At 47.4% G+C, this 27,406-nt stretch overlaps 1 protein-coding gene across 4 annotated transcripts in view; it reads left to right on the plus strand.

Annotated features, from left to right (window-relative positions):
- The window catches only part of ARHGAP32 (Rho GTPase activating protein 32), a 139,754-nt gene that overhangs the window by 50,337 nt on the left and 62,011 nt on the right, over positions 1-27,406 (plus strand). For all 4 annotated transcript variants that reach the window (XM_065697384.1, XM_065697381.1, XM_065697382.1 and 1 more), the window contains one exon: positions 18,295-18,381. In XM_065697384.1, the coding sequence (XP_065553456.1) occupies positions 18,295-18,381 (87 nt within the window). The remainder of the gene's footprint in view (positions 1-18,294; positions 18,382-27,406) is intronic.

Below are 27,406 nucleotides of genomic sequence, written 5' to 3' on the forward strand. Positions count from 1 at the left end.
CACACATTTACTACTTGTTTACTCGTGTTGCTTGCTGTACAGAACAGTGGCAGCCTTCAAGTGATCCAGCTTTAACGGGGCTGTGTTGGAGGCCAGGTTGGACACAGGGGCTTGGAGCAAGCTGCTCCAGTGGAAGGTGTCCCTGTCCATGGCAGGGAGTTGGAGCTGGATGAGCTTTAAGGTCCCTTCCAACCCAAACCAGTCTGGGATTCTATGATGGACAATTACTGAAATCAATAACTGCTCCATGTTCATCTTATAAAGTAAAAGGTAATTTGCTGACGTTACTCAGCTGGAGGGTTATTGAATTGCCTGTCACAGGGAGGAAAGGCTCTAGACTAGCTCTGTGATTCCAGGTATGTTCATCATCTAGGTGTGTAAATGGAAGGGCAGACCCCCAAATCATCGTTAAAAGCAAATGAGATTCTACCTGTCACTCTGTTGAACAAGTATTTTTGCTTTCTGTCTTCTCCTCAACACACAGCAAACTGGTTTGTGGATCTTGAGTGCATTGTGGCTGTTCGATGGCGTGAATAAAAGTGAGTGCAATAAACCCAGCTTTAACTTTGGCATTGACCTGCCGTTTGCCACCGTCGTCCATCATCTCTAGCAACGTGTGACAGAAATGTACTAAAGTTGTTTTAATTAGTGACTTGTGTTGGGAAATTTTCCTTCCCTGAGGATTAATGGCCTGGAAAAAACAGGGAGATGTGTTACATGTGTGATTGAAATGTATTAAAAAGAATCCATAGGCTCCAGAAAAATAACCCCTTACCTCACTGGTGTTTCGTAGTTTGAAAAGGGATGAAAACCCCTGGTTTTGTGTCTAGTAAACCACGTTGTTAACACGAATGGTGTTAAAATGCAGCATAATCTTGTGCTCAGAGACCTGCCAGCGTGCCAAGCTGGTGGGATTTTAATGACCAGCAAACTTCATGTTGCTGTGATGCTGAGATTTCCCGAGGCAGGGCTGCGTTCTCAGTCCGCAGGGGAGGTTTGTGGTGCCAGTGGATGTATTAGGTGTTAAAGCAAACAGCACGGGCAGCATTCCCATTCTGGATTTGCCGTACCTGCTTGCAATAGGGCAGTTTATTTACTTTGGGCTTCTGTGCCAGAAACGTGAGGTTTGATGGCAGAGTTGGCAGCTCAGGGGGAGCAGGTTAGGCTGCAGGGTTTTAAGGTGTTCATTCATGGCCTTGGCTTTCCCGTGGTGTGTGTGTACCTTTGGCCCGCAGTTCCAAGCATCTTCATTCATTTCCTGGTGAGGAAGCATGGATAGGATAGAACCTATAGATGTGATCTTGCAAAATGTGGGTTCCTCACTGGCTTGGCTTTGGGAGCTGTTGGAGGGAGGCCAGAAGAGGCCATGGAGCTGCTCCAAGGGCTGGAGCAGCTCTGCTCTGGAGCCAGGCTGAGAGAGCTGGGCTGGGGCAGCCTGGACAAGAGAAGGCTCCTGAAGGGGAGACCTGAGAGCAGCTCCAGTGCCTAAAGGGGCTACTGGGATGCTGCAAAACAACCGTGCTTGTGCATGCACAAAGTGGTGCTTCTGCCTTCCCCCAGGGCACGGTAATGAGCAAGCAGCTAAAGGCCATAGGGTTCATTGGGGAGCACTGGGAGTCCTGTAGCTCTGCGTGTGCCTATGTGATACTCAGATGCTTGCAGCGATCAGTTTAGTCCTAGCCTGACCTTAGTGGAAAAGCAGGGGGTGTCGGAGTGGAATGCAGCACTTAGGGTTTCCCACAGCCCGATTTGGGAAGATGAGTGGTTGTTGATCTTTCCCACTTCTGGGGTCATGGCAGGAAATGGACTGCGCTTCCCCTCGGCTTTTATCACTTCCTCCTGCCAGCTAAGGGGAGATTATTTTCCTTCATTCGCTTCTCCTCTTGTCAGCAAGAGGAGTTGGTGTTTAGCCAGATAGCAAATCATGCTTTTCCTGGGGAAGGAGCTCTCAGGAATGCTGATTTCCCCAGCCCCTTGTTTCTCGCTTGATCTTAGTCCTGCAAGTTCTTGCTTGGGAAGATGTGCTTTGCATATATGCGATGTGCAAAGCTTGTTTGCTTTTGCTTACCGTCCTTTTCTGAAGCTTTTGCAGCAGTTCTGATGGTGGCTCCTTATCTGCTGTTGTGTAAGGCTTTTGAAGATGCTGCAGACCAGCCTTGCAGTGCAAGTGTGTGCTTGTGCACGCTGGGTTAGTATTCTGCATTCTTATTTATGGAGTCTACTTTATCATTCACAAAGGGAGACTTTGTCATCTTGTTGAGCTGATTCTCTTCACCTGAGCCTGCAAGGGTGCTGCACGCCTGCAGTGGGTTGAAGAATATGGATCCCTCTGTACTTGGTGATGGGTAAAACGTGGAGCGTGGGGTGAAGGCTGGGTCTTGCAGTGCTCCGGGGAGGTTAACAATCACCAATCTGAAATCAGCACATCAGGATCCACTGGAATACTCTCCAGAGCCTATGGAATTACTGGGCACATGGGTCTGTGGGAAGGAAGTTGTGCATCACCCATGGGTAAGTTGAAGCCAGGAGGTGCACTTGCTACTGAGATTCCAGAGTTATTCATGTCCTACACCTCCAGCTACAGCACAACCAAGCTGCTGACTTCAAGGCTCTTCAGGGTACATTTGCTTTTCCCTTGTGGGCATTGGTAAGGTTTGCTTGCTTCCTTTCTGCCCTGGGGATGTTGGTTCCTTGTTACTGGTTCTCTATAAATGCAGACTAGGAAATGTTACTGAGCACAGTTCTTGCTTTGGCCTGTGCATTCAGAGTAACGCGAGCACCTCTCTTCAGATGAGATGAAGGTGAGAAGTCATAGCAAAAACTTACCTGCACTCTTGAGTAAGTAAAGGTGCTTTGAAAACATAGCAGGGAGACAGGATCAATGACTGCCTTAAGCACATTAAGCTTCTCATCACCACAGTACTCTTCCCCTCATCAAAAGTATGGTTTCTGGGAGGGGTTTGGTGTTCTTTCTCCCCTCTTGCAGCTCCTGCTGGTATTTCAGATATCTATAAGACATTTTTTGGCAGTGATTTTGATTCTTCTCAGTGTGGACAAAAAAGATAATATTGATTTAGTGGGGGAGAAGAAAGAAACAGTGAGTGAGTAAGAGAATAATAGCCTGGAATGACAGGACTGTCAATTTTCAGTTCTCTCACAGGAGTAATATGCTTGTTTCAAGCAAATGGAAAAGTAGACTGTGACTAAAACTGCCGCTGACCTCCCACAGAATTGAATGGATTTTGGAGCTCAGAGAAGAAAAGGCAGTTGTAACTAACGTGGTGATTTTAATGTGCTTTCCTTGAAAGTCAGCACTTTTATGAGATGCTGTATGCGGGGAGCTTAAATGTGTCTGTAGAGGATCATGGAATCCCAGCGTGGTTTGGGCTGGAAGGGACCTTAAAGCTCATCCAGCAACAACCCCTGCCACTGGCAGGGACCCCTTCCACTGGAGCAGCTTGCTCCAAGCCCCTGTGTCCAACCTGGCCTTGAGCACTGCCAGGGATGGGGCAGCCACAGCTTCTCTGGGCACCCTGTGCCAGCGCCTCAGCACCCTCACAGGGAAGAGCTTCTGCCTAAGAGCTCAGCTCAGTCTCCCCTCGGGCAGGTTCAAGCCATTCCCCTTGGCCTGTCCCTACAGGCCCTTGTCCCAAGCCCCTCTCCAGGTTCCCTGCAGCCCCTTTAGGCACTGGAGCTGCTCTCAGGTCTCCCCTTCAGGAGCCTTCTCTTCTCCAGGCTGACCCAGCCCAGCTCTCTCAGCCTGGCTCCAGAGCAGAGCTGCTCCAGCCCTCGCAGCATCTCCGTGACTTCCTCTGGCCTTGCTCCAACAGCTCCACATCCCTCTTATCTTACAAAGCTATAAAGTAATTTATATTCACTGGCTTGGTCCTTTTTTTGGTATGGTTGAATGCATTTTTCAATAAGCTTAAACAATACCATACATGATGGAATTATAAATGTATTATAGGTTCAGCCCATAGAACAAACCTGTTTAAAAATGATGGCTGAAAACCTGAAGCAGTCTCTTTCGAGTGGCTTTTCTGTGCGAGCAGCAGCGCCAGCTATGAAAAGGTCCCTTTTGCAGGCTGAGGAGGGACGTCGCACTTGTGTGTATTTATTGGCAACAGCCCGAGTTAAGAATCCTGTTCTGTCCCGTGGCAGACAGTGGAAGAAAGGACACTTTGTTTGGTGGCAAAGCCACTTTTCCTTTTAAATAAGCACATAGATAAATAAACAACAATTTAATTGAACTGCCTCTTTGTGCCTGAAGCCACCGAGGGGCTGGTTCCTCTTACAGAGCCATCTCCATTGTGTTGACACTGTAAGTGTTCAGGCAGTGGTGCTGAGCACCTGGCCTTTCAGGAGGGCCAGGAAGGGATTTCTGGTGGTGGTTTGCCTAGGAACCCCAGTCGGTGCCTAATCCCTGCGATAATTTGTAGTGCAATGCCATCTAGTGTGCACGGGGCTTCCAAACCTCTGGAAATTCATCCAGCAGTGATCTATCTTCCTTGTGCGTCTAACTCCTCCCTGTGCATCAAGCAGCCGCATCTTTCAGTGGACATGGTTCTAATAGCGTTGTAAGTGTTCAAGGCTAGGCTGGATCAGGTTTGGAGCAAGCTGCTCTAGTTGAAGGTGTCCCTGCCCATGGCAGGGGTCGGAACTGGATGAGCTTTAAGGTCCCTTCCAACCCAAACCAGTCTGGGATTCTGTGAACTTCCAGCTTTTCTCTTCTGGGGTTTGCATCATGTCCAGTGGCTGGTAGGTGTTTACATCTGGTCTGTTGTTACTGTTGTGCTTCTGTATGAAACACAGCTAGGAATCACCTTACCAAGTCAGAGGCCATTTGAATTGACTTTGCTGTTCTTCAGACCTGTTGTCTAAGAGATTTGGGGCAGGAGCAGCAGTACTTCATCACTCACACTGCCTGCGCTTTGGTCTCAGTTCCGCACATGGAAGGATATGGTTTTCCCTGCCAGTAGAATCATGGAATCATAGAATAGTCAGGGTTGGAAAGGACCTCAAGATCATCCAGTTCCAACCCCCCTGCCATGGGCAGGGACACCTCACACTAAACCATCCCACACAAGGCTTCATCCAACCCGGCCTTGAACACTGCCAGGGATGGAGCACTCACAACCTCCCTGGGCAACCCATTCCAGTGCCTCACCACCCTAACAGGAAAGAATTTCCTCCTTATATCCAATCTGAACTTCCCCTGTTTCAGTTTGAACCCGTTACCCCTTGTCCTGTCACTACAGTCCCTGACGAAGAGTCCCTCCCCAGCATCCCTATAGGCCCCCTTCAGGTACTGGGAGGCTGCTCTGAGGTCTCCATGCAGCCTTCTCTTCTCCAGGCTGAACAGCCCCAACTTCCTCAGCCTGTCTTCATATGGGAGGTGCTCCAGCCCCTGAGCATCCTCGTGGCCTCCTCTGGACTTGTTCCAGCAGTTCCATGTCCTTTTTATGTTGAGGACACCAGAACTGCACACAATACTCCAGGTGAGGTCTCACAAGAGCAGAGCAGAGGGGCAGGATCACCTCCTTCGCCCTGCTGGTCACGCTCCTTTTGATGCAGCCCAGGATACGGTTGGCTTTCTGGGCTGCGAGCGCACACTGCAGCCGGCTCATGTTCATTTTCTCATCGACCAGCACCCCCAAGTCCTTCTCTGCAGGGCCGCTCTGAATCTCTTCTTTGCCCAATCTGCAGCTGTGCCTGGGATTGCTCCGACCCAGGTGTAGGACCTTGCACTTGTCGTGGTTGAACTTCATAAGGTTGGCATCAGCCCACCTCACAAGCGTGTCAAGGTCCCTCTGGATGGCATCGCTTCCCTCCACCATGTCAACCGGACCACACAGCTTGGTGTCATCAGCAAACTTGCTGAGGGCGCAGAATAATCCTTCCCTCTCTAGTTCTGAAAAGTGATGGTTGGTATCGCTGCGTGGTACCCAGTGTCTCACTGCTGCCAGGAGCAGGGCTGTGTCTCTGCAGGTGGTGACTAGGCCCCAGCCTGGCAAAGGATTTGTTTCTGAATATTCTCATTTGGGTTTCAATTAGTTGTGCAATCAGACTGTAACGGGGTGTGAAATGGAACGAGAGAGAGGTAGCACCAGATGCCTCGATTTACATGTGTTAATCAACACAGACCCAAACAACAACAACGGATTCAACTGGAGCCGTTCGTACAGTTTGAAACGCTCCACGTTGTAAAATGTATGATGTGGGAGAGAGATGGAAGGTCAGGAGCATGGAGCCAACATGCCAGCGTCCGATCCGACCCCCCCCTGCAGTTACAGCATTTCAGGAGCACCCAATGTGGCTATTGAAACCCATCATTACATTGAATTAGCTTTGCTGTGAACAGTAATGTGGACGATATTTACTTCTCCCTTTTGGAGCATAGCCTGTGGAGTAACAACGAACACACAGTGTGATGTGTGTTATTCTGTGTACTTTGTATCGCAAAATGCCTGCTTCCAAATGGCTGCTATTATATTCACCAGGGTCAATTTACTAGTGACTAAAGGGGGTTTCCTTTGGAGACAGGCTGCTGGTTCTGTAATGGTAGGCATCGGAATTCTATGGGAATTTATACTGGAAGCAAAGTTTGGCAGCCAGAGGGATTTTGTAGTTAACTCTTTAATTGAGCTCAGTGGGGTGAGGGAGAGAACCAGTATTTCATGGTGGTTGTGCTGCAGATGGTAGTAAGAGTTTTGTCTGAGGAAAAACACACTTGCGGCTGGTTCTGTTGTTCAACAGAGCAATTGGATTTGGGTTCCTGGGAAACTTGTGGGTTTTGATGCTGTTTGGGGATCAGGTTTGGTGCAACGAGGAAGGTGATTCCTCTAGGGAGGAGTTGAGGCAGGTTGGTGCAGTAACAAGAAAGAAGCCTTTTACATAGAAGCACCACTTCTTCTGGTGCCCTGAAGTCCTTTTGAAACCCTGTTTATAACCCTGCAGACCACGTAGATCCCCAGCTCCCCCTGTGGTGGGAGAAGAAGTGGTCAGTGTCATCCGTAACGTGTTCAAAGGGTTAAGAGGGGACAAGGGGAGTTGTGGCTACGTGGCGTAGGGCTCTGCGTACTCCTGGGTGCAGATCTTCAGCATCCCAGGTAGGTTGTAGGATGTACTGACATCAGAGCGCCTGTCGAGGTGCTCTAAGCTGTAGTTGAGCCTGTTTTGTTTCAGCAGCAGTACTCACCATTCAAAACACGCTATGTGAAATGCTGCTGCTGTTTTAAACCAGACAATGATTCAGGATTTGAAGTTCAAGCAGGTTTCTTACCCCCTTGCATGAACCAGGACTGAGTGTTGCTGATGTAAGGGTATGAGCAATGATTTCATTTAATAAGGCTAATTTAGAGAGGAGTTACAGTTGTAGCTGGTTCAAATGTGATTTGTCAGTTGAGGGAATAAGAACTTCATTTATTTGCTGGTGTGTCTTTTCCCTCTTAGAAGGAAATCATAGAAGCAACTGCATTGGAAAAGACCTTTAAGATCGTTGATTCCAACCATTCCCCAGCACTGCCAAGACCACCACTAACCCATGGCACTGAGGGCAAAGTTCTGTTTGCCTTAGGGAGTATTCTTCCATCCTCAGAAGTGATTTCCTTCATTGTCACTTTCTAGCATCTCTTTGTGCCAACAACAGGCCAGTCTGCACATCAATAGCAGCACCAATTCTGCATCAGGAGTTGCTTTCTAATGGACAAGACCAGGTACAGGAGTGGTTAACAGAGAGCAGGACTTGGAAGCTACTACTCACTGATTACTACCCTCTTTTGCACAAAAGAAGGCTGCTCCTGAGGCGTAGGCTGTGTGATGTGAAGGCACTGACTTCCTTCATTCCCTACTGTTTTCTCTGTGCCATTACAGCCCCCTGTAGACTCATTTACTTTGGTGTACGAGAAGCAATCTTATAAACTTTCCCAACTTCTCATCCCTAAAAATACAGCAACCGGTGGCACTGTTTAATAAGTTTTCCAATGGGACAGTTTAGAAGACACTTTAACGGAAAGCAATTTTCCAAGGTTTGGGAGAAGTAGTGTATTGGATGGGAAAGGAACTGGAGTTTCTTCACGACAATGTTAGTTTGCATATTTGAAACAGCTTGGGTTGAGCATTACACATTCTCTGGGGTATTTTCATGTTTTCTGGAAGAACAGAAAGAGGCTTTGACGAGGGGAGAAGTCAGTTGATGAGTAAATCAGTTCTATCAGTTGATGAGAAATCAGTTCTATCAGTGTGATAGACGTGTATGTCCCTATATGATGTACATGTGATGGACCTGAAAACTCTCACCTCGCTGCGTCTTCCACTCCACTTGTTAGAGAAATGAAAGTGTGCAGCTTTGCATTTTAACCTTTGAATTCAGGAAGAGAGATGTGAGAAGAGGGAGCTGACTGCATTGCCTTCCTTCAGGGTGAAATTACTGCCTGGGGAGGGCAGGCTGGCTGTAGCTAGAACCAATTCCATGGTGAGGAACTCTCTTTCTGAATAGAAATGACCAGAGCTTGATATTCTGGACTAGCCAAAGTGCTGGGAAGCTGCAGCAGCAGTATTCCACAGCGTGGTGGTCTTTAGTTCATTGCATGGTTAAATAACCAGGCATGCTTTCAACTGAACCTAAATTCTGGGGCTGGAGGTAAGGAATGATCCCCTTGTTAGTGGTCACCGTGCTCAGGAGCTGAATGGGAAAGTCCTGCCAGGGAAAAATGGTCTGCCAACTTTGATTCTGCACGTGCCCCAGGACCATTTGTTCTGTAGTGATAGTACAGGAGCCCTGGGCAAGCAAAGGTGTTCAGGCTCTTAACTGAACAGGGAGCATTTTGACAGCAGACTTTTCACCATCGAAATGCTTGTTTTCCTTAGGGAATACGTGCAGTGAACAGAGAACCCTTGTACCTAGGCGCTAGGGCACGCATCCTGCATCGATCTGCACCGGGGACTGGAGGGGAATTTCATGGAGCTTTAGCTCCATGGTACCAGTGGAAAAGGACGAGCAAGGAGGAATCGGCTTTCCTGGAGCCGTGCTGGGCTTCAGGCATGTGATGGCAGTTTGCTGTCATTTGTTTTCTTTCCCTTTGAGCTGTAGCAGCAGACTTCTCTGCCTCAACACAGCCCCTGCCTGCATTCCCTCCCTCTCTGTTTCTCTTGGCTCTTGTTAAACTCCACGGCATGTCTTGTGGGACCTTTCCAATGCGAGAGCGAACGGGAGAGAAAGGAACACCGCAGCTTGCTCCCCGGTGCAAACTGAGCATGAAATGGGCAGTGTGGAAGCGGCGATCAGGGCTGCGGAGGCAGATCTTCAATGCTATTCATAGGCACTGAAGAAGCAGCAGCACCGGGAAGAGAAGAGAGCGAGGGAAGCGAATGTGGGGAGTTTGATTTGATTCTTCCAGCCTGGAGTTCCTGCCTTTCGGAGCTGATGCCTGGAAGGTTTTTGCACTTAGCTGCTGGGAAGCCACGGAGGGACCTGGAACCATTAGGCCTTGGCTAGGGATCCATCCATGAAAAGAATAGATCGTTGTAGCAGGGGTAAGTAGCGCGCTCAGCCTTTGAGAGATCCTCTGTGCTTGAGAGAAGATCCTTTTTGTTACTGGCACGCTGTAACCGTGATGCTAGCAGAAAACCAGCAGGAAGGATGGTACCGAGTGCTAATGTGGCAGGAAGGGACGATTCCGATGGCGGTTTTACAGGCAGCGGTTCCTTTGCAGGGTGATCCGCTGCAGTTTCCAGGGGGGGTTTATGGCATCGTTGTGCAGGCTGTCTCCCATTACAGATTTGAAAGCTCAGCACAATGCAAACTGTGGCTCTCCTGCCCGAGGCTAACCTGTGGCCTCTGGGAAGATCCCTGTTTCTGAGGTGCCCGGAATTAAGTGGGAGTGGGGCTGGGAACATCCCAGGAATGATTTCCTTCTTTGGCTCTTCAGATATACAGTTTTCTGTGTGTCTTTCTGAGTGTTCTCAGTGTGCCTTCTACTGATTAATGAGGGCCAGTAAAAGAAAGAATATATCCCATTTTAGGGTGCTAGATGTGTTCCAAAGTGTTCCTGATAGTACCTACAATGCTCCCTTTGTTTTAAGGGTAGGATTAGTAAAGGCTTCTTTTTGCAAGAAGGAGATTTCAGAACTAACTTCATTTTCTTTGCTCTTTCATGCATCTTCCTTTTAAAATCATCACTGGAATGTGAAATATTGATAATGGGAGTGCGTATTTGACTTTGTAAGCCTTCATTCTGTATTTCTTCTTGAGGCAGGTATGTCTGTATGTGACTCAGAGATTGGAATAAATCTTTATTCAGGTGCATGGGCACATAATACTCATCTTTGATGCCATATTGACAGGAGCCATAGGACAATATGCAAGGACAGACGAGGATTTTTCCATTCATAGCCAGTGAGGTATTAACCATGCAAAAGCAGCTTCAGGGCTTTCTAGGAATGACTTTGTCCATGTGCCTACCTGTGGAATTCCTGCCACAGGCAGCTCAGTGCCACTCCAAGCCCTCAGTTATCAGTGCAACCTGGTACAAAGCATCTGTGAGACCCCTGCAAAAGCCTTCTGAGGGTTGCCGTTGCTCCTTCATTGGGGAATGGTAAATCACTGTGAGCTTTTAGGATGCGTCCTAACTTCTCCCTTTGTGGTGGCTCAGCTCTCTGCCTCTTTTGTGCAGGAGAGCTGGACTTTCGACCACTTCCCATTTCCTGCCTGTCTCTGCTCATTGCTTTTCATATGGCCCATTTTATCCCCTGCCCCAAGATGTGCGTTTGTGAGCAAGGGGCATCTCTTTACATCCTTTTTTCCCCCTCTGTTGGCTTCATTGAGTTCATTTGAGTTCTTGCTTAGTGTTGCTGGTGATACAAACATCTGAGCTTAAGATTTGCCATAAGCTAAAGAAACTGAGAGCTTTTTTGTGTTGTATTGATGTGTTTGGCTGCTTTCAGAACACTGCACAGTTTGCTTCTCACACACCAACTTCAGCAACTGTGCCATTTAAATCCATTCTTTGGAATCTATCTGTTGGACTTGTGGCTTTTTTCTCGTGCTCCTTCCTTCCAACACACTTCAGTGAGCAGCCAGGTTTTCTGCTTGTGTCTTCCTTTGTTACCTTTCACGTTTTAAAAGGTAGGAATTCATCAGGATCAACTTGTTATGCTCTGGAGCTCAAGGGGACAGACTCCTCACAAGAACTGTGCTGCTTAATAAGACATGTGACACGGGGAGGCACGTGGGGCTGCAGGCGATGTGCTGGTCACTGCTTCAGTGCAATCATTTAATCAACAACATGCCATAATAGAGGCTCTGTATTTACTGAAAGCAGATGCATTCATGTCTCTCAGGCTGGGCTTAAGCTTCACAAGAGCTGTGGTTTTGATTCCCATTGTAGGTGTGCTAGCAAAATGGGCTTTTTCCTTGTTGTTTTATCCTATGCATGTTCTATAATGGATAGATACATGGATAATATATTTATATCCTTCCCTGTGAAGGTGCTGAGGCACTGGCACAGGGTGCCCAGAGCAGCTGTGGCAGCCCCATCCCTGGCAGTGTTCAAGGCCAGGTTGGATGGGGCTTGGAGCAAGGGGAAGGTGCCCCTGACCATGGCACCGGAGGAGCTTTAAGGTCCCTTCCGACCCAAACTAGTCTGTGATCCTGTGATATGATTCTATTGTATCTCTCTTGGTGGTAATACGAGTTATAAATGGAGTCAGTAACAGATCCTTTTCATTTATCTTCTAGTTCTTAATCCCCGAAGCACATGTCTAGTGGCAGAGTAGCCCTGGAGCCCTGGACTCCGGTTAACGTGGTGTTGGCTATGGCCTAATAAGCTCTCAAGGGTGAGTTTGAGGAAGGAATATGATTCCCTGCACCCATTCACACTGCTCTGGCAGTGATTCCCCGGTTGTGGTCACAGTTACTGGATGCAGGGACTTTCCACGTTGTCACCATGTGTAACTGATTACCCCATTGTATGTCTGGCAGCAGTACAGCCACCCGTGTCCACACTAAGCGTTTGCCTCTGCTTAGTGTCATGTTTCATTGCTGTCTTCCGAAACCCCAGAGACTGGAAGTAGTTTCCCCCATGAGAAAAGGAGAAGAAAGAGGTCATCATGGAAGCTAAAACCATGCAGGAATGAGATCTGTGAAACAAAGCTCGTAGTCGTTCCCTGTTTCTCCCATGTCTTCCCAAATTTCATTACAAGTGAGAGAGGAGACACAGGAAGATGGGAAATCCAGGTTTCACCCAGCTAAGGTGAAAAGCAGTTTTCAGCCTCAAAATCCTCTCACTAACAATGTTTTGGGTCTAATTTATCTCTTGGCCACTATTTCTGTGGACTGGAATACATGGAGTGAGCAAGTTTCTTAGCGGTCAGTTCACTCAGAGCTTTAAAGACGAAAGTCAAAGCCACTAAACTCCATCCAGGTGACAATTCCAGCTTATGGAGCAGTCCAGGATGTCGTCAGCCATGAAGAAGTGCCCCAAGCAGTGCTCTGCATGCAGCCACGTGGAGGGGTTTGTTTTTCATAGCAGCAGATACTTGAACTTTGTGAAAGCTTTCTGTTGTCAGCCCCTAAGAAGTTGGTTTTGCCTCGTGGAGTCCCTGATGGCTGCATCTGAGATGTTTTGATGACTATTTCATTGCTTAGGAAGACTGACCTTCTTGCACATTGAGAGGAAATCAGAGGGTGAGACCACATGAGAAAACATTTGCAGCTTAATACAGGAAAACCTGGGGAAGAAGTATCCGTGACACAGCTCTCTGAGATTTTATGTCTCAACAGGCTTAGGCATCAAATGTACTTGGCTTAAGAACTAGAACCAACTCCAGCAGCATATACATCATCTGCCTGTGTTGCCAGCTCAACCTGGAATCAGGGATTGGAAGTATGGTCGTTCCAATTGTGCATTTTTCTCTCCACTGGTTCTTGGGGGTATTCCTTTGCTTGGCCTTGAATCCCCCCAATAGGTACCGAGATGCACAGCACATGTCCATGGCCTCCTTGTAAGCCCATACTGAAACCAGCATAAAACAACCCAAAGGAGACCTGATCTTGTGCCTATGAGGCACATATGGAACTCTGTGTGATTGAAGCACCTCGAGGATCCTGCTGCAGGATCAGTATCTGCCCTTTTCTCTAGCTGTGCATATTTATGGTAGGATTTATTAGTCTTGAAGGTGAAGCTCAGTCGAAGGGGTGCTGCCTGCTGAATAATCATGCTTCCATCGGAAGAACTTGTCCCATGTGATTTGCAAGCTTAAAATAGTTCTGAAAGTAACTACAGGCAAAATACACATCCCACCACCTTTCCTATTTACTTAGCGCTTGTACTTGCAGGAAATCCAGCCTTCCCAGCACACCTGCGGTTTGCTGGGGCTTGTGTCTGCGAGGAGGAGACTCTAAGCCAGGAGTTAATTTCACCTCTGGCACTAGTATCCTCCTTGCATGTTCTAGGGATGTTTTTCTAGTGTTGTTATAGGCTGATTTGGGTTGGAAGGGACCTTAAAGCTCATCCAGCTCCAAGCCCCTGTGTCCAACCTGGCCTTGAGCACTGCCAGGGATGGGGCAGCCACAGCTTCTCTGGGCACCCTGTCCTCAGCACCCTCACAGGGAAGAGCTTCTACCTAAGAGCTCATCTCAGTCTCCCCTCGGGCAGGTTCAAGCCATTCCCCTTGGCCTGTCCCTACAGGCCCTTGTCCAAAGCCCCTCTCCAGACTTTTCTCAGCCCCCTTAGGATGCTTCTATGCAGACGTATCACCTACATTTTGCAGTACTTGGATCATTCAGCATGTTTATGCTTGGGTAAAGAAGCTGCTCTGTCAGAAATGTGCTTTTCCTGCTCTGAAGCCACAGTTCAGTATGAAAAGGATAAAGCAAAAGATGGGGAACCCAGTGGGAGGATAATTAGTACATTTAGCTAGAAAAATGTGGAGCAAGGAAAAATAGGCCAGATAAATACATGTATGGTGTCGGAGTCATGAGCTAGAACACGTTTCCCTGCTTGAAACGGTTTGCCAGCCTAGGATTTCAAACACAATAAAATCCAATCCTCAAATACATCAAAACCCAGGTCAGGAAGGTGCCTCGGTGCAGGACAAACGTGTGTCATGGGCTCAGCTAAATGAAGTGGTTTGTGAGTCACCAGCGTGATTCAGGAGATAGCGGAAGTATTGGCTATCAGGGACTGGAGCTGCGAAAGGGAATAAAAGCTGTTTCTTATATATCTCTATGAGTGTGATCAGTGTTAACTCTTTTAATTTCTCCAGGGTTTATCCCAAGGATATTTGGGCTTTTTTGAGGATCAAGCATAGCAATGTTTCACAGGAAAATGAGCCTCATGTTTCTTGCTCTTGGCCACCACACGTACTTTTCGCCCCATCCATACATTCCAAAGCGATGCACGAAGGTGGCATTTGTCCTGTGGTTTTTTTTTCCCTCGTCTGATTTGCTCAATTGCACAAGCATCATAAATTCCCATGGAGGAGGCAGGAGGTGGTTCAGAAAGAGAAGAAAGACAAAGTTTGTGCCTAACGCTGTCAGGAGAAAAATCATCAGATGTAATAGTGGTTTGGAAACTTAATGAGCTTTTGCTCTGCTTGAGCTTTCGGTTGCATGTGTCTGGCTGCTTTTAACCTGAAATTCCAGCTCGGAAAAACATAGAAGGATTACCAGGTTTCCTTGGAACAATGACACATCCTTCGCCAGGAAAAGCATCAGCCTTTCCACTGACTTCAAGCTCCTGGCAGAAGACTTCCTCACCATTCTTGCCATCTCTCCTCTCCGGGAGATCTCCACAGATGTGTGCTGTGTTTGCGATGACACCTTGAAGCTCATGCTTGCCAGGGAGGCTGGGTCATCGCCATCTGCCCCATCACATCCCTCCGGGAGCTCTTCATCCCGCCTGGAACGCTGTGCCAGATGCTGCCAGTTGTGGGATGTCACAGCGGGACAGGTTGTGGGTTCAAGTGAGAGGAGTGGGTCTGTATTAGCTAACTTTATAGCAAACTTCTAATAATATTAATATTAGGAAGCATTACAGTTTCATAGAATCATAGAATGGTTTGGGTTGGAAAGGACCTTAAGATCATCCAATTCCAACCCCCTAACATGCTCCAAGCCCCCTCCAACCTGGCCTTGAGCACTGCCAGGGATGGGGCAGCCACAGCTTCTCTGGGCACCCTGTGCCAGCGCCTCAGCACCCTCACAGGGAAGAGCTTCTGCCTTATATCCAACCTAGATCTCCCCTGTTTCAGTTTGACCCCATCACCCCTTGTTCTATCAGTACAGTCCCTGATGAAAAGTCCTTCTCTGTCATCCTTGTAGGATTCCTTGCAGGATTCATCCTTGTAGGTTTCTCTTCATCTGTAAAGAGGAGTTGTATTCATTTTAGGTACCTGATTACTTCGATTTGTCATGGAATACGTGTTTCACAGGAGAACATGCATTTGCACTGCTCAGATACGTGTGTGCAAGTGAAATCCATGTGTTCCTGACTGTTGGAAGCAGAAGCTGAAATAAGTAAGGTTCAGAGATGAATTAAATCTGTCCTTCCCCAGTTTTTCACATATTATCCTGTCATCAGGAGGGCTGGATGATGGAGTTAACATCACTCAGCAAACAAGGAAACGAAAGCCAAAGCTATTTAAATGAGCTTATTTGGCATCTAGGATCAGAGGCAGAGCGAGGAGGAGCAGACACAGCCCCACTGACATTGCAAAGCAGAGCCAGCTCTTACTTGGTAAGGATTTGGCACTTCAATTTAGTAGCCAACACTCCTGCTGTTGGCAATGGATTTCTGTAGTGCTTTTCCTTGAAGTGATTCTTCAGAGCTTCTGCAGTTCCTAAGAGGAGCACACAAGGATGTGACTCTGGTTTAAAGCCTGTGGTCACCCTGACAAGTGAAGGACCTGCCACTGCTCAGATTAAAGCCCTCTCCCCAGTCACCAGCCCTTGCTTTTTGGCTCTGTGTGAGGAACGTGGCAGCTCCCATGTGGCTCCCAGACAGGTTCACAGTGGCCTTGTGGAGCTCCAGGCCAACAAATGTGTCTTTAAAACACACGCTGCTTTGCTCCAAGCACACATCTGCCAAGGTTTGATGCGACGAGTGTTCTTGGAGGGCGAGCAGAAGGCAGCTTCCAAAGCCGCTTTGGAGAGGAGGGATGCGAGTGTGAGTTTTGTTCTTGTTAGCCCCAGTTCTGGAAGGTAAATGCACAGCATTGCACCTTGTAAAACTGCTGAGCGTTGGAATAAGCCTTCTGAATGTGCTGTATCATAACTTACCCTACTGTTCACTCTGGTGCTGTTTAGCTCTACAGGAGGAATAAGCAGTAAATCATCCTCTGCAGGGAGACTCCTGTAATCACTGTCTTTATCTGCTGGCTTACCAGAGATGAGCTGCTTGTTCTCAGACTGCATGAACTAGGGGCACTTGGAACCTACTCTTGCCTCTCTGTGTGACCCAATAGTCTTGGCTGGTGAGCTCTGCTCTTGTGTATGAGCAAGGTACATTTTGCCTTTCACCCTTCCTGGTGATACCATGAGGTCCCGATTGCTTCTTCCTCCTGCTCTGGAAGTCTTTGCTTGGTTTATTTAGTTTGTTGTAGTTACTCATCCTTTGGCAGGTCATCGTAGTAGGGACTACCGCTCTTACTCGTCAGCTGCACAAAGCAGCATAGTGTGAATGTGCTGGTAGAGGGAAAAAGGCCTGTCTGCTCCAGGGTTTAATACACTCACCGGGTCCTTGTGGATGTGTGCAGGAAGGAAGAAGGGAGGGGATTCACAACGATAGCTTGACATAACATTCACAGCACTCTGTGCTATTCAGGCACCTGTTAAACCTCATAGGAGCATCTTTAGGGCTTTCTTTATGTATCGTGAAATGCTTCCACTGGAAAGTTTAGGGTACCATGGAGTCAGTCGTATCTGCCTGTGCTGGCTGAGCAGAGCATTCCAGTAACAAATGTACCCCCCAAACCTAATGCGTCCTATGTGCTTATCGTGCTCAAGAAGTTTGACACGTTTTGAATGTGAAAAAAGAACATTTTGGGTTCTATATCAAGCCACATCTATCTGAAGGATGCAGTTTAACCCTTTGCTCAGCCGCCATAGATGCTATTCACAGGTTGTTTCAGCTGTCTCACATTTCTGCTTCCATTTGTTGGGATTTTTTTGCTCTTGGCCAATGATGATTTTTTCCAGACTTCAGTTTTTCCAAAAGAGAACCAAGTCTCTTGTTCCAAAAGACCTTTGTGGAAAAAGGCCTGGACTCTTCCTCAGTGCTTTCTGCTTTTAAGCTGGCATCGTTTCTGCTTAACAAGGTGCTGTCGCTGCAATTTAATGTCTATCACACAAGGAATAAAGATAGCTGTGATGGCTGTATGAGTGCTGAGAGGCTGAGATCTTCATCCTGCTCTGTGTGTAATGGAGTTTTTCATATATATGTACATATATATATATATACAGTTTTTAGTTCCTGGGTCTCTGTGCTGGGTAATGATCTCTTCCATAAACCAACTTTTTGGAAGATGTTTCCTTTTATTATTTGCTTTGCAAAGTCTTAATTTGCTTCTGATCACTTTTAATGGTGACTTTTCAGAGAAGATGATGAAATATAAGCAATTGTACATATAGGATGTTTAACTAGCAGGAGCAGCAGGACTAGTAGTAGTACTAGTCAAGGCACTTGGTACGTTGAGTGCATGTAAGGAATGAGGTGGTTAAAATCCCTCCTCCCTGCTCTGAAATGAAAGCACATCCTGATGTTGTATTTAATGACTCTGTATGTGATGAATGGTGCCATAAAGCTCTCTGTTGTGGTAAATTGCTTGACAAGGCTGAAACGAGGAGATCTGATTTGTTACCTAATGTCTGCTGAACAGATTGAATAGAAAATGAATGAAATTGGGGGGGGGGGAAATCACTGTTATCTGATACATGAATATTTATAGAGATATTTCAGTGAACAATTGATTTTGCAGACTCCTGAGCTGTAATCCCTGGCTTGAATACTTTGCCTTCCTAGGCTGGTTTTATTTTTGAGCCATAGTTTCAGTTTTAAGCTGTCAGGTGAGATGCCAAAATCCAATGGCATTCCAGTGCAAGCCATGAAGGCTCGATGTTTCCTCTCTGACAGCTCCAGACACACAAACACGTCCCGATTCCCTGCTACTCAGCATGTCTTGGAGCAAGTTGATGTGAACGTTGTGCTTCATGCGTGATTACATGCCTGGCTTATCCCTGCTCACTGACCTGGTCTTTCTCTCTTTCTCCACCCCATCCCTTCTCCCTTGGTGTAGCTTTCGCTCCCGGAGGAACAGAATGAAGTAACAAGAAATGGCTGTGAATCCAAGGAACTGGTCTACCTTGTACAGATCTCTTGTCAGGTAAATGCTGTGTTTTCTAGCCCCACTTTGTTTTACAGCATGTTTGGCAGCACAGCGTTTTGATGGGACACTTCTCGGTGGTGGGGAGGGGGGTTTCTGCTTCTCACTTTGGGTCCTCCAAAAGATGCTGTCTGTGGGACTGCAGGGAGCTTATTGTAAGCAAAGGACCATCAAGGGGAGAAAAAGGCATCTCAAAGCAAAGAATCCTTGTTCCAGAGCTGCTGGATGAGTAACCTGGAGATGCAGCACTGCTCCATGAGTAGCCTAGAGATACTGGCTGCTGGCCGCCAGGAGATGGGGATTCTCCATCTATGTCTGTAGGCATCTGGCATGGAACTCTTTCACTGCCTTTCATATCCAAATGCTTTGGGCAGATAAATCTGCTGCTTTGGACCCTGTCTGCTTTGACGAAGATAGTGACTTTGTCCAACGCTGCTTAACAAGTGATCATATTTTAATACGTTGAATTAAATTGTTGTTTGTGTGAGACATTGCATGGATGGGTTCAGCTAAGTGTAATGCCTGTCTTTGGTCATTTCTCTCCTCCTGGCGTAGCAGTTCTTTCTGTGATTCATGTCAGCACCTCTTGAGCATCCACCTTAGCAATTTATGCTGAACATCACTCCAGTGTCTGTCTTTTTAGAGCTCTTTATGTGATCCTGCTGGCATTTCTCAGGTACCAAAAGGAAGTGTACAGACAAGGCACACCTCTCCTGCCTACATGTGAATTGCTGAGGTAGGAAAGTATCTTTCTGTTGAATATTGGATTGTACTGGCCCAGTGGCATTAGTACACACAGAGACAGGTAGTGAGTTCACAGTGTACTCGCTCCTCTCCTCTACCTCTGTGCGCACACTGGCGTGGGTAGAGCTGAGGAGCAAAGCATCCCGCCCTGTTTCAAAGGTGGAGCTTGGCAAAAGCTGCACCACAGCAGCGCAGTTGGTGTGATAGAAACACACAGAATAATTCTTCTCTGTTGTCCTGCTCTCTCAGATGCTTTGCAGGGATGTGTCTGAGAACACAGTGCAGAGATTTGATTTCTGTGGGGACAGTGTGGGGAATTCTCTGCCTTGGCTAAGGAAGATGGTACTTTGCAGCTGCTGTCCAATAGATCCAGAGGCTGTGAATAATGGAATCATGGAATGGTTTGGGTGGGAAGAGACCTTAAAGCTCATCCAGTCCCAAGCCCCTGCCACAAGCAGGGACACCTTCCACTGGAGCAGCTTGCTCCAAGCCCTGAATGTTCAGCCTGGCCTTGAACGTTCTTGGGATGGAAGCACTTCATGTCCAACTGCTGAGAGGTTCTGGTACCTTCTGTTTTCCTGTTTTCTATTCTAAGTAATCCTCCCAGCTCACTGGGATTCCTCCCTACCCCAGCCATTGATTCACCTCCTGTGTCTTAGTCTATGCCCTTGTCTCTCGGATACTTACAAAGTTGGGAAGCTTGTGGCATCTGGATTCAATGTGTGGAAAGGCATGGAATGAACTGCACAGCTGAGCATCATTCCTACCATGGCGATACTTCACCCCTGACATCTCGCGGCCTCTCCTAATGTCCAGGGAAAGATTCCATTCTATCACACATTGGACACTGCCGGTGTCTGGATGGGTTTGGCTCCACATTAGAATGGAATGGGAGGTGTGAAATAGCTCATGGAATGATAGTGCAGTGGGGGAGAGATTTTGGCAGGATGCACTTGGATAACGCCAAAAATATTGAAGGAGGGAGCAAAAAGGCCTATGCAGCAAAGTTTACTTTGCTCACCCTTTGGATGTACTGCTACCACTGGTACTGCAGCGCATGCAGAAACCTTGTCACTTCTCAGATGGACACAGAGAAGACCAATTCTGTTGATGAAGGCTAAACCCACGTACTTTTAAAAGCCTTAAGATACTTGGGGTTTGTTGCATAAACTGATAGCATGGGGAAGAAGAAGGGCATTTGGCCGTCCTGGCAATTTTAGATTACAGACCTTAGAGAAATACCCCAAAGCCCTCAGTTTTGGGGTTGAACTTAAGCTACTGCTGTGCCTTGCACAGTTTGGACTGTGCAGCCCCAGTCTGTGTGTTGTGTGGTCCATGAAAAGACATTGATTTTATCCTCTCACTCTGTAGCAGGCAACAAACCAAAGCTTGTGAACATTAGACCTTTAAAACCTCCAGTTCAGCCTTAGCTGTGTTTGGCAGACTACACTAAGGAAACTCAATCCCACTCTTTCCCATCTGTAAGTATGATTTCAGTGGTGTAAAGAGAATTATTGTCTTGCAAAACCCTCCCAGATAAGGGTTGAAACAAGTGTTGAGGGGAATTATGTTTGTGACACAGTTCTGCTGCCCCTCAGCTTGTGAAATACAAGCTTTGTGTGAGGTTCAGAGGGGGGGTTCAAGTCTCTGTTCAGCTTTTCTTCTGCTTAGAGACCTCAAAACAATAATCCAGTTTAGTAGCTGTTAAGAAGAAGTTGGGGATATTGAGAGGTTGATATTACTAAACTAAACCTAACCAAAATCCCTTTCTATGATAGAAGAGGGGAGGGAAGAAGGGAGGAAAAGATTGCGGGGTGGATGGATGCATGGATGGATGGATGGGCCTCTTGGTGGGAGTAATGGCAAGTCTTAATGATAACCCTGGTCCTTAAAGGACTCCAGGGAATGCTGAGACCTTGGTGAACCTGTGCTATCCCTGCAGGCTGGGAAGGACCGTGGGCAGTGTTTGCAGTCCTTGCAAGGTTCCACAGGGATAGACAAAGAATTTACAAGCTCTGCAACACATTTAAAGGGGTTATTCTGTACCTTGAGAAGAAATGAAGCCTGCAAAAAGGTTGAACTAGGCTAAGCCATGGAGTATTGTCAAGTCCTAAAGCGGGCTGTGAAAAGACACGTTTTCAGTGGTTCTGGACCTGTTTGTGTGACAGTACAGCAGCTCGCAGCCCAGAAAGCCAACTGTATCCTGGGCTGCATCAAAATGAGCGTGACCAGCAGGGCGAAGGAGGTGATCCTGCCCCTCTGCTCTGCTCTTGTGAGACGTCACCTGGAGCACTGTGTGCAGTTCTGGTGTCCTCAACATAAAAAGGACATGGAACTGCTGGAACAAGTCCAGAGGAGGCCACGAGGATGATCAGGGGCTGGAGCACCTCCCGTATGAAGACAGGCTGAGGAAGTTGGGGCTGTTCAGCCTGGAGAAGAGAAGGCTGCGTGGGGACCTAATAGCAGCCTTCCAGTACCTGAAGGGGGCCTATAGAGATGCTGGGGAGGGACTCTTTGTCAGGGACTGTAGTGACAGGACAAGGGGTAACGGGTTCAAACTGAAACAGGGGAAGTTTAGATTGGATCTAAGGAGGAAATTCTTTCCTGTGAGGGTGCTGAGGCACTGGAATGGGTTGCCCAGGGAGGTTGTGAGTGCTCCATCCCTGGCAGTGTTCAAGGATGGGGCTTGGAGCATGTTAGGGGGTTGGAACTAGATGTTCTTGAGGTCCTTTCCAACCCTAACTATTCTATGATTCTATATTTAAATATCCCAACATGAGAATTACCAGTCTAAGCTATTGTTTTGAAAAACATGCATTTGAACACTTCAGACATCATTTTGCGGTGATGTTTTGAATGGGAAGGAGAGAAGAGACAAATTATGAAACTGTTCTAAGGGAGACCTTAAACTCCAGTCATCTCCTGGGGGTTTTCTTGTTCATTTTCAGCATCACAGGTCGATTGTTGAAACAGGAGTGACAGACTGCAGGCATGGCTGATGTTTAGCACCATGAGAGAAAGGTTTGGGTTGGAAAAGATCTTAAAGCACATCCAGCTCCAAACCGCTGCCATGGGCACGGACACCTTCCACTAGAGCAGGTTGCTCCAAGCCCCTGTGTCCAGCCTGGCCTTGAACACTGCCAGGGATGGGGCAGCCACAGCTTCTCTGGGCACCCTGTGCCATCACCCTCATAGTGAAGAGCTTCTTCCTAATATCTAGTCTAAATCTTAGGACTAGATCTCATTGCAGACCTTTAAACCCAGACTGGCTGTTGTGCTCTTGGAACCGAGCCACAGCACCTCCTCTGCTTCCTGCGGTTCAGGGGGTAACACCAGTGTCCTGCAAAGGAAGCCTCTTCCTGCTGCACCTCTGGCAGGTTTCTGAGGCTGTTCTCATGGGCCAGGTGTGGGTTTTCTCTCTTCTTCTGCTCCCATTTGCAGACCACGTGCTGGCAGCAAGAGGAGTTGTGTGGCTTTGTTGTGCAGGATGCCCTGTTCCTGCTTTTTGTTCAAGGCAGCCACTGCTGCCTGTGCTGTGTTCATTTTGATTGATAGAATAAGGTCTCTAATGCACTACATGAAGGCTTTTATGCAACTCTGTGCCACTTGTATCTCCCAGCTGTGCCTTGCAGGAGATTCAAGCTCAGTATCTTCTGTCTGAGAAACAACATTTGCAAACCTCTGAAGGCACCCTCATCCAGCGTTCCATGGCTGGAAGCGTGGTTGCAATCATAAGTGCTTCAAGGGCAGCAGAGAGAATGCCAGGAAAAAGTGGGATCCAACAAGGAAGAACAGACCGGACTCCCTATCCTGGGTGGTTTGTGGGGAGAGGAGAGTGGGGTCTGTTTTCACAGAAGCAAATGTCTTACTCAGACTACTGACATGTAAAGTATGGTTCTCTCTGCCCCTCACAGTCTCTGCTAGAAACCACAAATTGCTTGCAGTAGGATTCAAAACCCTTTTGTGTGCGTGGTTTTTTGTCTTGAAGGCTTGTTGTGTAGCATGTTGATGGTTTCATCTCGTGTGATTGGAGTTCGAACACCTAGGGAACAGTTACTCAGTAGGTGCTGCTGACATACCTCCTATTGGAAGCCACAGGTCTTTAAACAGGTGACTCGATGGGACTTGTCCTTCACTCCCAACCACAGAACAGACTCAGTATTCCTGAGTGTAAATCCATCCCCTGGTGACGATTGATCAGGAATCTTAGCCTTCAGTATTCAAATTCTCCGTTCATGGCTCTCTCTGAGCTTTCTCCTCTATTTAGATATGGATTGGGAAGGGAATGGTTCTTTCTTGTTCCTGACTCTGGCTGCTTGAGCTGCGGTACCAGGGTTCTAGCTGTGCTGTGTGGATTTTGAATGGAATGATTTCTTTATTGAGTGACGCCATAGGGATAAATACCATGGAATGTTTGTGCTAAAGCTCGTTCCTTCAGCAGATGCAAATGGAAGTGCATTTCAAGCTGTCCCTTGATAGAGAGGCTTTACTGTGCTCTGTGCTGAAGGCTTCCAGTGTAGACTCTAGGAGAGAAATCATAGAATCCCAGCCTGGTTTGGGTTGGAAGGGACCTTAAAGCTCATCCAGTTCCAACCCCATGCTATGGGCAGGGACACCTTGCACTAGAGCAGCTTGCTCAAGTGGAAGGTGTCCACTTGAAATGGTGGGTTTATTTAAGGGTGGTTTTTACTGGGAAAAGAAGGCATCCAAGCAGATACCAGCCTCTCAGTTCATCAGACCTGTGCTGGACCGAGCTGCAGTGCAGTTGTTGAGTGCTCTATAGCAAAATCTGCTTTCATGTGCTCTTCAGATGCTTTGCTGTAATGAAAACCCACAAGCTGAAGCGAATGCTTAGTGTAGCCCTGGTCTAGGAAGGGATGGTGAGCAAGAGGGGAAATGAGCTCTCCGAATAAAATGCAGTATCACATAAAAGTGCTGCCACGAAAGAGGGTTTTTTTAAGCAACAGAAGCTTTTACAATTACATGGTAGCTTGTTATTGTCTTGTCCTTTGGGCATTTTGCTTTCAGAAAGCAAGCTCTGAATTAGAGACACCAATCCTCTTGTCTCCAAGTTGTATTGTGCTTAGCTCTGAAGCCAATGTGAAAATCACTGTTGCAGTGCAAGAGCCAGGATGATGATTATGGTTTCTGTCAGTAAGTGATGGTTTTGGCAGGGCTTCCCCTTGTCATGTGGTGCTTTGTAGACAAGGCTGGGCCCAGCCACAGATTGAAGAGTAGAGCTGGCTTTTCATCTGAAGAGACACTGAATCCTGCCCCGTAACCAGGCAAGTGCAAACCCATTGCAGAGGAGCAGCTTGTCTACAGTCTTACTTGTTTTACACCTTCTCCAAGAGCTCACATCCAAGCTAAGAGAAGGATTATGGTGCATGTTCCTGGTTTTCAGTGGTGACAGAACCATAGAATGGGTTCGGTTGGGAAGGACCTTCAAAGCTCCTCCAGTCCAACCCCCCTGCAATGAGCAGGGACATCTTCAACTACATCAGGTTGCCCAGAACCACATCCATGGTCTTGAATGTCTCTCCATGGCCAAGAACTGAGACTTAAGCAGATGAAGATCACTGTCTGCCTAAACCAGCCTCAGGCGAGCCATGGGGAAAGCTGTGTCTTGTTTTCCTTCCCTAACCTCAGGAGAGTCATTTTCAAAGGGTTTTTTTTTGTTGCTCTGGTTTAAAGGATGGTGCTGTGGCCTTACTGTAATGAAACTCTGCTGCTGCTTCTCTGTGGTTAAGATTATAGCACGTTTAGAGCGTGGGGTGAAGAGGGCGTTGTGTTTCAATATGAGCAGTGCCTGTGTAATCATTTGTAAGTGTATATCTGTATCCACTCCTTGCCTTGCTACCTGGAGGATGGGAGAATCTTACTCCCTGTTACTCAGCAGTCGTGTTAGTGCCTTTGAGCTATTCCTTTTGTGGCTGTAAGCTCATGTTGGGTTATTCCTTGTACGTTCTGCAGCGTAAGACAGCAATCCCTGTGTTGTGGCTTCACCTCTGTGTCCCTCTGCGACCTGCTGCTCTTACAGGATCATTTTACTAAGGAGATGATTGATGCTGAATTGTTTCAATTAGAGCGTGCCAGGAAAGCAGGGGATTTCATTCACGTGGTGAGAGTTGTAAACCCCGTTTCAAGTTCATTAGGTGCCTGTCAGCCTGCCATTCAGAAGCAGGCTTTCCTGTGGGAGCAGAAATGGATGTTCAGGTTTCAAGTACACGTGGTGGGTCTTCTTAGCGTGCCCTTATTTCTCTGTACCACGGATGGGGCAGCCACAGCTTCTCTGGGCCCCCTGTACCAGCACCTCAGCACCCTCCCAGGGAAGAGCTCCTGCCTAAGAGCTCAGCTCAATCTCCCCTCTGTCAGTTTAAAACACAGTTCCCATGTGTGTTTTTAGTGTTCCAGTCTGTAATTGGCATCAGGGTGAGCAAGGAAGTACTAATTTAGGAGAGAAAAGCTTCAGTGGTTTCCATTAAAATCTCTTTTCTTTGCTGATTGCAATTAGTTGATATTAAACTGATAATTAATGCTGAGAGACATGAATTTCTTCTGTGGAATAAGGCTGTTAAGGATTCAGCACATGAATGCACTGAACTTTCTCCTCTGCCTTCTGCTTTGCAGTCCGTCTGTGTGCTCCCTTCATCTTGTGATAGTTGGTCTCTGGTGTGATTTCAGTAGCGCTGAAGTTACAGCATTCCCATTATTTTCACCCTATTTCACCTCCCTCCTGCCCATACTTCATTTTCTTCTTGTCATAAATAAGGGCCTGACAGTGGAATGGGGATCACACTGCAAGCTGTGGCTGCTCTCTTCTAAACGAGTCAAGTGAGCAGACATCACCTTGGTGTAGCTGTCCTCACCATTGCCTTGGCTCTGCCCAGCTCCATCAGCCGAAATGGGAGCAAGCACTAATGTTTGCCAAGGGAAATGTGTTCATCAGTTCCAGTATCTTGGAAATGTCTTCCAGCTTAAGGAAAAGCCATAATGCGTGTTCCATACCCCTGAGGAGCAATGCAAGTGAGCATCCATCTGTGGCCTCAAGGTGAGACCTGGAAGCCCAAAAGCATCGCGCCGCTGAGGATATGCTTTCATTCAGAAATGAGGTTGCATTAGTGCAAACTCCCTTTAAGTTTTACTGCTTTATAGTTTCCCTAAAGTTATAATAATACACCAGAGGTCATGAGATCATGCAGGACATTTTGGTCAACAAACTGAAGCTTAGATAAAGCCACCTATGGCCCCAGCTAAGAACACTTCCTGGGGAAACCCAAAGTGATGGATTTTATCAGGTTTGGTTTCTGTTTTGACTAAATTTCTAAGCCATTTTCCAGTGTGACTTGAAATAGAAAAAGGCTGAAGGGTCATGCTGGAATAACATACAGAACCCAGGACCCAGACAGCTGTAAAAGTCACCCTCATGGCAGGGTTAAACCCTATTGGGGGATGCTGGAAGTTTCCAGCTATTTAATACATGGTGTTTTCTTACTGTCAGGTCAAACTGAAATGACTTTTGCTGTATACTCCGGTCTCATTTTCTGGGCTTGATCTGGTAAGGTTCATGAGAGCATCCACGTGATTTCCCTCAGGAAATAAGCATTTGAACCAGAAAAGAAAGGTCTACCCCTGCCTTTAAATAAATAAATCCAAGGTGCTACAGAGAAAACAGAGACCGTGGGACAGGCAAGTTGTGCAGGCAGGGACTCAGTAGGACCCTGCCTGGCTTGAAGGGGCATTGATAGACACAAAGGACTCCTGTCTGCTCAGCTGCAGGCAGATGCAGCTGGAAACACAGTCTTCCTTATATCTAACCTGAACTTCCCCTGCTTCAGTTTAAACCCATCACCCCTTGTCCTATAGCCACAGTCCCTGATGAAGGGTATCATGATGAAGAGTAATACGTGTTATTTCTCCTGCAACTGTGATCTCTACTAACGTACCATATACATAAGAGCCTGAACTCGAGGGCTGGGATTGCAGGCATTGGGCTGACCGAATACAACAGGGGTTCTGGTCACCCTGGTTGTGCACCACCCCTCTTCTGGAGGTTGCTGCTGCTGCTTCCGCAGGGATAGCTCAGGAATAGCTCAGCTGGTTGCTTAGCAGCAATTGGAAGGTACAGGAACGGGTCAGGGCTACCTCTGCACCACGCTCAGGCTGTGCTGGCTCAGTGCTTGCTCCACGAGTTGTTGTGAAGAAGCTCCCAGAGAGATGCTGCTGCCAGGAGGTAAGCTGTCCCTGCTCACCGAGCAGCTGCCTTGCTAGCTACTAGTAG

The sequence above is a fragment of the Lathamus discolor genome, chromosome 17 (genome assembly GCF_037157495.1).
Source record: "Lathamus discolor isolate bLatDis1 chromosome 17, bLatDis1.hap1, whole genome shotgun sequence".
Classification (NCBI taxonomy): Eukaryota; Metazoa; Chordata; class Aves; order Psittaciformes; family Psittacidae; genus Lathamus; species Lathamus discolor.